The 12111-nt window shown below is 40.4% G+C and overlaps 2 protein-coding genes across 3 annotated transcripts in view; one reads left to right on the plus strand and one right to left on the minus strand.

Annotated features, from left to right (window-relative positions):
• The window catches only part of LOC132118142 (transcription initiation factor TFIID subunit 13), a 254939-nt gene that overhangs the window by 101463 nt on the left and 141365 nt on the right, over window positions 1-12111 (minus strand). The gene's annotated exons all lie outside the window — the stretch shown is intronic.
• The window catches only part of camkvl (CaM kinase-like vesicle-associated, like), a 49689-nt gene that overhangs the window by 22720 nt on the left and 14858 nt on the right, over window positions 1-12111 (plus strand). Inside the window, exon 2 of one of the 2 annotated variants that reach the window (XM_059527694.1) lies at window positions 3709-3733. The exons of the other annotated variant lie outside the window; for it this stretch is intronic. Within the exon in view, the coding sequence (XP_059383677.1) occupies window positions 3728-3733 (6 nt within the window). The 5' untranslated portion in view covers window positions 3709-3727. The remainder of the gene's footprint in view (window positions 1-3708; window positions 3734-12111) is intronic. 2 annotated transcript variants of the gene reach the window in all.

Consider the following 12111-nt stretch of genomic DNA (forward strand, 5'->3'; position numbering starts at 1 on the left):
TTCATTAGCTTGCACTAGCTACCAATAGCCACTCGTATCAAATTCAAGGTACTGATGCTTACCTACAAGACAACCACTGGCGCTTCACAAATATACTTAAACTTGCTAATTCAGACCTACGTGCCCTCCAGAAGCTTGTGTTCTGCAAGTGAACAACGCCATGTGGTGCTGTCCCAAAGAGGCACAAAATCACTCTCACAGACCTTTCCCTGGACTGTCCCCAGCTGGTGGAACAACCTGCTTATCTCAATCCAAGCAGCTGAATATTAAGCCATTTTCAAAAACCATCTAAAGATGCATCTTTTTCGCCATCACCTGACCAATTAATACTAGCACTTACCTATTCTATTCTATTCTATTCTATTCTATTCTATTCTATTCTATTCTCATCTTATTTATAAAAATAAATAAAAAACTTGCTATGTGCACTGTGTTAGAGTAACTGAGACTTGTCACAACACTTGTTTTTTTATGTATTTTATGTATTTAATGTACTTTTATTTTTGCGTAAGTAGTGTTGAGGTCCAACTAAATATATACTGAAGTATATTGATTGTACCAGAGTGGAAATATTGCAAACATACTTCAGGTGCACTTTAAATATCTTGCATTTAAAGACCGATATTATTCAAAGATCATACAGTTCTCATTAATAGTGACATTAAAACACATTTTAGGTTTAATATTAAGAAATGTGCATTGTGCACAAGCAGTATTCCAAATAAAATTTAGTTATAATTTTTTTATATTAGTAAGTCCCAAGCAGTAAACAAATTGATAGATTTGAACTATATTTAGTATGAAATAAATGTAACCCTATTACTGTTTTACTAGGGTACCCTGACTAAATATATTAAGTTTGCAATATTGATTTACTTACAATTTTGAACAATTCTGTTGGATTTGGTGGGGAACTTCAAGTTTACATCATTTGTCCCGGCTTCATATTTGCAAGTAATGAAAAAAGATCCAGGCTATTATAGTGGCAGATAAATTATTTGCTCAGATGACATATTTTTCAGAAATATACCTTGTCAGACATTCTTTTTACTGTCAGTGGGAGGAAGGAAGGACAGATTCGCATGAACTAATAAAATGCTGAACACAACTGCCATAAAAAACAACTTTCAAGTATATTGTGATTTATGTTTAAGCCACAGATGGCAATAGAGAGGCCACAGTTCTTCTGTCATTGCCATTGCCATTAACGTTTAGTCAGGTGCTATGTGATAGTTACTGTAAAGTTTTTTTCTTGGACAAAAATGAAATTTAATTTAATTAAAATCAAGTTTATTTGTATAATGCTTTTTACGATACAAATCATTGCAAAGCAACTTTACAGAAAATTAAGTTTCTACAATATGGGAAATGTCAAGATACCACTGTTTTTGGTGTAGGAAAGAATAATAATTAAAAATGTATTATCTGACCCCATTATTACACTCATCATGCAGCTGAAAATTTGGATATAGTGACTGTGGGTGGCTTTAATTTCTGGGTCGCACAAATCCCCCTCTTACTAACATAATCATTAGACTTTCAAACCATCAGTGACCACGTGTCTGTCTGTGCCTGAACGTGTGAATGTGTGTGTAGGGGCGTGTTATGTATATGTTCACTTGAGTAAGCACATCTCAGACCAAAACACTGAGCAACCCAAAGGTCTGTGCATAATGCTGAATTAAAGTCACAGTTAGTTGGTAAGCAAGTGTATCTTTTTCTCATTACTGCCTTTAAGCGTGAGTTGCCATGCTGCCTTTCAGCGGTAATCCACTCAATGCTAATGCATAATTCATAAACAATAGCAAGCGAACGCACATTTATCCTCCCAACTCCCTATCACAGCCTGTTTTGTTCATTTTTCTCAATCCATCTAATGGAAATCTGCCAATCCAACATCAAACAAGAATGATGCATAATGTTTTATTCGTCTGCAATCCTTCCTGTGTTTATATCTCAGTTTTGGACTATAGCTGTTAGTCACTTGTCAAATAGATTTTTGCTTCAGTCAATCGGCGCTTTTATCCGCAGGTGTCTATTGACCAAAGGTTGCACACACCAACTCCTGTTTTAGCTCCACTGTCTCCCACTGGGAGATATAAAGTATCTATAGCTGAAGAACAGCCTGTAGGGAGACAGAGAAAGGTAATGATGTGGATGTCTTGTATGTGGCCCCGGCTGTGCGAGACCCCAGGGACCTCATTTAGATTATGCTAGGACACAGGCATCCGTGTTAAAAAAGCAGCAGAATTGCTAAAAGAAGGGTCTCATGAAGAGCCCTTTCACCGCTGCTGCCAGCATGCTTTAAAAACTCGTTATATAGCAAACCGGAGCAATAGTCGCATCTCCTGCTGTATTGGATCGGCAAGAAGCCCGTCTTCTAGCTTTAAATGTCTTTGTTTATATTTGATTTTCGCTAATGGGTTTAATGTAACTTAAAAAATGTTTTTCATCACAAAGAAGTGGGACCTGTTTGCAGTTCTGGGTTTCTGCATGGTACGAGCACCATTTCATAGAAATCCATTTACAAGGCTTCATTTGCATTTGTTTTGGAGCTTGGTTTTATAATATGTCCATAATTCTGACAAAAAATGAATAAATACAATAAATTCCTCCTGCAGACTGAGTAAATTGTAAATTTACATTGGCGCACTGAGTTAAGTTTGCTTATTAAAAAGGCGGGTGTAAATCTTTTTTTTGCTCTGTTGTTGCTTGCAGACAGTTCAGTGATGAGGGAACTAAGTATGAACTATGTGGAGATTGCTGATTATAATTGGGCAAAGGGTTTGCTCATGCAGCGAGTAGGCAAACGGCTTAAAAAAGAATGCAACATTTGCATTAGCTTCTCAGAGGCATAAGAGACTACAGAGAGCAGCAGGAGTCCCTCATTATATTGTGGCAAAACCGCAATGAAATCAATTTGTGTCATCACAGGTAACAATTCCACTTAATATTGAAGACAATAGGAGCTGAGTGAAGACTCAGACAGGAAGACGAATGAAAGCTTTGATGGTTTCTGTCTATCTGATGAACAAAATCTGTCCTCCCACAGTCGTGTTGTACCTACGGTCTTTTAACACAATGAGTTCCTCTCCTCTTCCTACACAAGTCTCAAAATACCATTATGGATACTTTAACATTTCTCATGAATCACTGAACTGATTTTTACAGTACATTTGGAGTTTTCATTTTAGATTTCTTTCCCTTCCCACTTGAGTATGACAAATATGTCAGTGGCATGTGGTAGAGTTTTTTTTTTTCTAGTTCCATGATGCAGTTTTTCACTTAAAAGACATAATTTTTGTAGGACAATATTTTTATATATTTATATTAATTATTAAAATAAAAATGTATTTAAATAGTGTATAAACTATGGTTTGAATAGTCAAACATGGTTATAAAAATTCCAAGGTTATGGATTTGATTCCCAAGAATGCATGTAATAGTACAATTTATATCTTGAATACAAGTCCTTATGCATGCCAAATTCATAAAAAAAAAAAATCTAAGTATCAAAACCAAATGAAAAATGTAAATTATGTCCCCATTTCGTTGTAAATCTATCTGTATGACTGTTCTGCTGTGGAAAACATTGTAGAAAAATATATGTTTGGTATATTCACTGAAATTTAATTAATTTTTTTCCCTTTGATTTCATTTTATGGACAGTTTACACATTTCTCAAAATATCTTCTTTTTTCCCCACAGACATCAGGTTTGGAAGAAAATGAGAGTGAGTAAATATGACAAAATTTCCAGGGAAATATCCCTGTTTTTCATACGTAATCAGCCAGTCACAGTGACATGACCACGCTTTTAACCTTCAATCCTCAAGTCTATTGTTCTATTTATTATTTTCTCATTCAGATCTCCTTCCTCCCTGCTAAGAATTCTCCCAATTCTTTTCAATATATTCTCCTTCCTATTTGTGTTACCTGTGTCTTCAACTATGTGCACTTAAACGCAGGGATAAGGCCCTCATAGTAGTCACATACATAATGTACAACCTACAGAAACTGGCAAAACCTACAACCATGTCTTTGGCACGATTCCTGGTCAATTCATAGCATTCCACCTGAAGGGTAACAGATTGATTTAATCCAGGCCTATGCTGCCCTTCCTGTATGGAAGCTGTCCTTTTGCATCAACTCCAGATTTCTGAGCCTCCCTCCTTAGGAGCAGACAGTTTGCATGAGCATCTTGTGTGTGAATGAGAGCCCTTCCCTCCTCCCTCTGCTGATCTGTGGAGCATCCAGCTGCTCCAAGCAGCAGCCCAGCTGGACTCACTCAGCCTGGGTGGGGTTATACTGCCCCATTTAGATTCATGCCAAAGTCCATTCCAAGAATCTACTAGTAAAGTTGGACGCTATTGATTTTGGAGTCAGACCAAGTCATGGGTGAGTTACTTAAAAATGTATCCAAGGCTGTGTTTACACAGGTGATCTGTTCAAAAGTGAGCAGACCAAAAGAGGTCAGTGTGTTTCTGCATCTTGATAAAGCAGAAAAAATTCTAAAAAGTAAAACTTAGCACATGATCTGTATTATTTTGACGTCAGGCAAACACAAGAAGTATTGTATGTTATAGCAGTAGAAGACTAACATTTTGAAGAATGTTCTAGTGACTCACTTTTTTTCAGGAAATTAAAATAGAATGTCGTGATACCTAGAGATAAATGCACAAAGAAGATGAAGATAAATGCAAATAGTCTAATAAATCCACACAAGGGTAAATCCAGAACAGGCAGGAGACACATGTATGACATGGAAGACCGGACAAATGAGGATAATTAACTAGACACATCTGAACCAAATGACATAATGACCGGGAGACAGAAAATAGGTCACACAGAGCACATGGGGAAAGAAAACACAATAAACGGTCCGGGGGGTGTGACAGTTCACTCCCCTCCCGGAAGGCGTGACCTTGCGCCGCAGAAACAACAAAGGGAGGGATGGAGGGGGACTTAAAAGGAGGACAAAGGAGTGGATATGGGATGGTGACAAGGGATGGCAAAGGCCTGGCGGGAAGGCAGGAAGACAATACAGGTGAAGGTTCGGCTGGAGGATAGGCACTAGGGAGGAGAAGGACGAACAGAGTCCAGGGTGGAGATGATGGAGGAAGGAGCCATTTTGGAAGCAGAAGGGGCCAGGGTGGATCAGATGGAGGAAGGAGCCAGGGAGAAGACAGGAGGGAGGGATTTTCGAGGAGCCAGGAGGGACCCAAGCCACAGCCATGATGGTGGCCCATGGTGGAGCCAGAGGACCAAGGTGGAGCAGAGGGAAGGAGGAGCCTGATAGTACAAGAGGGATGAAAGGACGAGATTTAGCCAGAGGAGTAGAGTCCTGAGGCGGCAGATGGTAAACCGCAGACCAAGATGGAGAGATGGTGGAGCCCAATGGAGCTGATGGACTTATGGGCCACAGAGGAGAGGTGGGAGAAAGGAACCATGGTGGAGCCACTGGGTCAATGGGCTGAGGCGGAGTCAGGGACTTAGAGGCTGGAGGCAGAGACAGGGGATCATCCAGCCATGACGCCAGGGGCGGACTGGCCATCGGGAGCACCGGGACATTTCCCGGTGGCCTGACTGTCATTCTGGCCTGCCGGCTGCCGCTGTGCAGTCGATCAGACTGACGTGCAATAGGCTGGTATGCAACTGAAAATTAATTGACGGTCTTATGAATCTACGAATCAGGCGATCGCAGAGTGAAAATGACACCACCACATGACCAAACATCAGCGAAGCACTGCCTAATTGGCTATATCCAGAGGCAGGCTTTATCTTAGAAAATCGCGTAAAAAATTGAGCATAAACGCAAAGGAGGAGCAGAGACGCAACGTATAAAAATGAGAAAAGCCCTGACCATAGACGCAGCAAGTTGCTGCAAAATCCCAGCCATGTTCGCCAGTAAGGAAGCAGGTTGGTCAGAATTACATTTATATTTACTAGGGATGGGACGGTTCACTGAAAAAAACGAACCGCTCGGTTCTCCACACACGGTTCATCACGCACTGGGACCGCTGTTCAATACTAATAAGAACACTGGGTCAGTGCATTCTCTTAAAGTGACAGTCTTTATATTAATCGAACAGCAACAACAAAGAAATCACTCACTGCTCTTGATTAAAAAGCTTTTTTTACTTTAATAAAGAATAATCTTTAATTTATAGTCCAAAATGCAATGCTGTTTTACATTTGATTACTTTATTTAATTTCTGTACCTAAAAACTAATGCAAGACCTATAAAAAAAAAAAAAACTGAAAGTCAGTTTATTTTATTAGTATCTTTACTCTATTGTATTTATTTGTGCTGTTGCTTGTAGTTAGAATATTCTTAATAATATGATAATATATATATATTTTTTGAAAGTATAGTTTTTCCATAAACATAGCAAATACAATGGTACCGAAACCGTGACTCTAAAACTGTGAAACAAACCGAACTGTGAAAAAGTTGAACTATTCCACCCTAATATTTACATAATCATTTGGCAGATGGATGCTTTCATTCAAAGCGACTTACAATGGATAAAATCTATTAAAAAAAAAAATTATATATATATATATGTATATATGTATGTATGTATGTATGTATATATATATATATATATATATATATATATATATATATATATATGTATATATGTATATATGTATGTATGTATGTATGTATATATATATATATATATATATATATATATATTCCAAACTTCCTGCTGTTGAACAAGAGAGGGTGGACAGTTCAGTTTTTGAGTCAGAGCAGGAACTTTCAGGTAAAGTTTAAGCTATTAGCAAAACTAAACATGCTGGCTATACTCTTAGAAAATATGTGCTTTTATGATTTATAAGGTCATCAGTAGTAGGACTGTGATCATTGGGACATACAATTGATGGCTGCATAATTAATATAGATTATTGAAAGTGCTTATTTCATATTGCAGAGAAACTCAATGTGCAGAGTGAGAGAGAGGGGGATTAAGGGAAAGATGTTAGAGACAGTGTATGCCTTGATACTTCTTGATACTTCATTTGATTATTTTGCCCGTCCAGTCTAAGGATTTTGATTTATTTTTTAAGTATAACCCAATTCAAACAACTGAAAGAACCAAAGAGTTTAGCAGTCTGGTGGACACATGAATTGGGTGGTGGTGCCTGCAGCAGCAGAGGTGGCCTGGGCCTGGGGTGGAGTCAAATTCCCGGCCTGATTTACTGTCCCAGTCCGCCACTGCATGACGCCAATGAAGACTGGCAGACCTGTTGCGTTCCCACTGCACAGATGGTGAGCTGAGGGGCTGTCAGGAGACAGCAGTGGCGAGATTAGGACTGGTACAAAGGTGGTGGCAGAGGGAGGCTGGAGTTCAGGATGCTCAAAGGTCTAAGGGACAGTGTGTGCTGCCCACACACACCATAAGACCAATTCCAGCACTGTGAGCACCAGTGACAGTGGTACATGGTTGCTATAGCATAGGCATACTCTCTTAGGTTCTGGCTCATCGTTCATGCACGGTGGGCTCTAGCTCTCCATCAGTGGTGGGCTCAAAATGTAGCTCCGTGAAGAAGGGTGGTGGTAGGCTGGGCTCTGGGTCAACCATAATAATTCAAAAGGAAAATTTAATAAAAAAAAAAAACCGTGGGGAAACACCGCGTTACTTTCACTTTTAGGTCTGGTATTCTGTCGGACAGAGAACAGTGAACAGAGCACAACTAAAGAAGGTTGGCAAATGATATTTAACTAGACACACCTGGACCAAATGGCATAATGAACGGGAGACAGAAACTAGGTCACACAGAGCACATGGGGAAAGAAAACACAACAAACAGTCCAGGGGTGTGACAATAAAGGTATCTTAAAAGTCATCTGTACGACTCAAGTCTTCTGAAGTCATGTAATGATTTTGTGTGTGAGGAACAGACTTCACCAACAAATATCCACCCTAGTCCTTTAAGACATGATCATGAGTGGAATTGCAATGTCCGATTCGTGAACTAATCATTAAAGTCAGATATTTTGAGGGAATCATTTAATTCAGTTCACAAAACAATTCATAGTGTATTTTGTTTTTTATCGTGAATGATTCATCCATTGAGAACAATTTGTAAATTTTCATAGTTTTTTTTTTTCTAAATACTTTGACCTTGTAATTTTTAATGGAAATTCTATATCTTCCGGTGAAATGTCAGACTTCGAATCGTGACATATGTCTGGACCTCTCCAATCATTTTGTCCATATAAACCCCGTCCCTTTCTAAAAGTCGACTGTAATCTTGCATTCAGATCTGCCTCCATCCAATCAACAACCAAGTTAAATTGAACTGAGTCCATGAGTTCTTTTCTTTTCAATAATCCCTTTCACTTGGATGTATGTCACAGTACGGAAGAAAGATCGCTTCTTCCAATCTGTCGCAAGTGTAAATGGTGTTCATTTTCCCATACAATGCTCTGTGATACAGTACCCCAATATGACATGTAATTGTAACAAATAAGCTGAACCGAAGGCAGAATATTTGCTTTACTATTTCGAATGAGTCTTTTCTCAATATTTTCACTACATCTGAGGTTTGAGCCAAGGCTCTGGCAAATATTGCACCTAGTGGTGCCAAAATTCAGTTTCAGAACACCAAATGCATAATAAACCCAGCAGGATGATAATGATTATGGTGTTTGTCTGTGAGAGACAAGAACGCGGGACTGCACACTATAATTTAGCACCAGATTAAGCAAGGGGAAGAAGGGAGGACATCAAACTTCTACACTCCATGCTGTGACTTTTGAACTTGTTGCTGTGCTGGATTGTGAGGCGGTGTGTGTGCTTGCTTGCATGTGTGTGTGTGGGGGGGAGGGGTGGATTTGATGTGTTTGGAGAACAGCACAGCTCCTCTCTATCCTCATCCATCCTGTGGGACTGGATCTAGTGTTTAATGTGTCTGTCTCTAGAGATGAAGATTCATTGCTTTAATAAGAGCAGTACAGACAGAAGAGAGAAGAACATAGCTTTACAGAGGAGTGTCTTGGGAAAGGCTGATGGTTGGGGGTCTCATGGTCTTTAATGATTCCCTTTGTCGCTGCCTTGTCTTTGTCTTTGTATCTTTCTTGAACGCTGTCTCCGGTGGAAGCGTTGCCTTCTGCGACTTAGGAGAATGTTCGAATGCTAATTTTGGGTCCAAAGATGGGTGTGTTTATGTAAGGCATGGGTGTATGCAAAAATAGCCATTATGAATATGCATGGACCCCAATTAAAACAACATACATTTTTTCCCGAACCGATCTGAGAAATCGCACGCTGTCAGACAGCAATCCTTCATCCCAATGCGTCCCATAATGGAACATTAACAATGTCTTCTCAACAAGATTGACTTTTCCCGTACCACAAAGAGAAGGATGTGCAGTTCAGTCAGTGTTTACGCTGCACCTGAGTCCTGTAACGCAGTGCACACGCTCGTATTGAGTGCAACTAATGAGTGAGAGCTGTGAGATGTGATCCGTCACTCTAGTGCAAGGTTCCAATCAAAACGTACACATCACTACCCTAATGTAAGCATTCTGTCACCTTCTGTATTTGCATCCATCTCTGGAGGGAATCCATGCTCGCTGTAAATATATATCTTGTCAGCATATTCATGCCATACGGAAAGAGTGTTAAAAAGTGCCTGAAGAAGGGAAGTAGCAGCTCTGGCTCAAAACATACAACTTCCTCTGTATTACAGATGGGCCACATTCATCAGCTTGCCATCCTCCAATGACTAGTCTTATTTATATTTTTTCTTTAAAAAAAAAGCTACACTGTATGACTTTTGGCCCGGTAGCGGTTGAGGCATAAGACTACAAAACTTGCTGAGCAACATTGTTTTGGGCATAACAGGAGCTTTGCTATTCTGCCTGGATGAATTTTTATGGTTTGAGCCACACAGCTGTGTAGATAGTTACAAATGATCGCCTTATCAGTCACTAACAACATCGACAACAACTCTCCCATTTCAAATCAAATCTCCCAAAAACAGATGAGTTCTTATTAAAGTAAAGTGATGCCAATGCTGTCATTGTTCTGACTTGTTGAAATCTGTAGTTTTAAAATAATGTTACAAAAATTTGGCAATGCTAATGTTAGACTTTATGACTGCTATTTATATCAGATAATGGTGGAAACTATTTGTAAACAAACTAGTAACTGGTTTAGAGATTCAGTTGTTGTGGCTTTAAGCCATTTCCACTTAATACAGTAGTAGCCTTATTTCCTTTATTTACAGACAGGGATGTAGTGATGCACCCTGAGCCAGTTGAAAATTGCTAAAAATGTGTGACGATTCCAGTCAGTTGAAATGTTAAACTAGTCATGATACAGTTTGGGGTGGGGGATTATATGAATGTATCTCTAAGGGGAACCTTCAGAAAAGTTTTGATGGCATTTTCCTTCCATCTTGTCTCTGTATAAAGCATACTGAAGTAGTGTTTATAAGTGCAGTGCTGGTTAAAGCAGCAACAAGGAAACACTATATTGGCGCTGTTCCATAAGCACCACCTGCTGGAAGAGAGTGAATTTGCATCTCATGCAGCCACTCTGCTGTTTTTGTTGTTCACGTATGTTTTATGTAGCCTAATTTCACAAGTTTGAAGTCAGACTATTCTATCTTTGCGTTACATTTTGAGATTATAAAATCTAATTTAAAGAATCATTTGTATTCTTTATTTGTTTGATTTGGGATTTGTTTTAAAATTTCAGTTTACCATCCCACCAATCCTATTGGCCAAATAGCGCGTGGCACCGTCCAGCATGCGTAAGCATATATATACCTGGTGCCGCGCGCCATTTACCTCAGATTTCATGACGAAGAAGAGAAGAAAGCTATCAAGGTATGGCACGACCAGAACCGCAGCATCTCGTTCCCTATTCAGGGAACCTCGGTTACATACGTAACCGAGATGTTCCCTTTCATAGGTCACTTCGATGCTGCGGTGATGTCACCACGTATGGGAACGCTATACCATCACGCCTGACGTACCTGATAGCTTGGATCCAAGGAAGCATCTGCTCAAGCGGAGAGAACCCGGGAGCCAGGAGCCATCCTCACATCCAGACTGTAAGACCTGATAAAAGTGCTCAGTGAGGACCAGCCTGCCGCAGCACAGATATCATCCAAAGAAGATCCACTGAGAAAGGCTTGAGAAGAAGCCACTGCTCTCGTGGAATGACCTTTTACTCCTAAGGGCGAAGCGAGCCCGCGCGCCTCATAGGCCAAGGAAATAGCCTCCACCAGCCAATGGGACATGCGCTGTTTCGTAACTGCATGGCCTTTATTCTTATGTCCAAAACAGACAAACAGCTGGTCAGACTCACGCCATGGGGCAGTACGATCCACAAGTCTTTAACGCTTTCACAGGGCAAAGACTTAGATCTCCAGACCCTGCCGCAGCAGGAGAAAAAGCCTCCAGGACCACCTGCTGAAAATGAAAAGGATTAGACGCGACCTTAGGAACATAATTAGGCCTAGGTCGCAACAACACTTTCACAGAGCCTGGTGCAAACTCCATGCACGAGGGTGAGACAGAGAGAGCCTGTAAATCCCCAGCTCTCTTAAGGGAGGATAAAGCCATGAGAAGAAGTGTTTTCAGAGTCAGGAGCTTATCCGATAAAGTTTCCAGGGGCTCAAACGGATGCCCTGACAAACCCAGTAACACAATGGATAAATCCCATGAAGGAACTCGCACAGGGCGGAAAGGTCTCAACTGTCGCGCACCCTGTATAAAACGAGAAACCAGTGGATGACGACCCACTGAAACACCACCTATATGCTCATGGTGAGCTGAGATAGCTGCCACATAAACCTTCAGGGTGGCTGGTGTCAATCCATCCAAAAAACGGTCCTGAAGAAACTCCAGTACTGAAGCCACAGGGCAGTAAACTGGATCCACATCATGAGTTTCACACCATGTCATAAACAGTTTCCACTTGAAAGCATATAAGCGTCTCGTAGAAACTGCTCTAGAGTTCAGTATAGTCTCGGTAGTTTCAGCAGAAAGACCGGGACATATCAACTCACTCCGCTCAGAGGCCACGCCCACAGGTTCCACAGATCTGGCCTCGGATGCCAGATCCGTCCCTGTGCTTGCGATAAT

The sequence above is a fragment of the Carassius carassius genome, chromosome 37 (assembly GCF_963082965.1).
Source record: "Carassius carassius chromosome 37, fCarCar2.1, whole genome shotgun sequence".
In the NCBI taxonomy this organism is placed as follows: domain Eukaryota; kingdom Metazoa; phylum Chordata; class Actinopteri; order Cypriniformes; family Cyprinidae; genus Carassius; species Carassius carassius.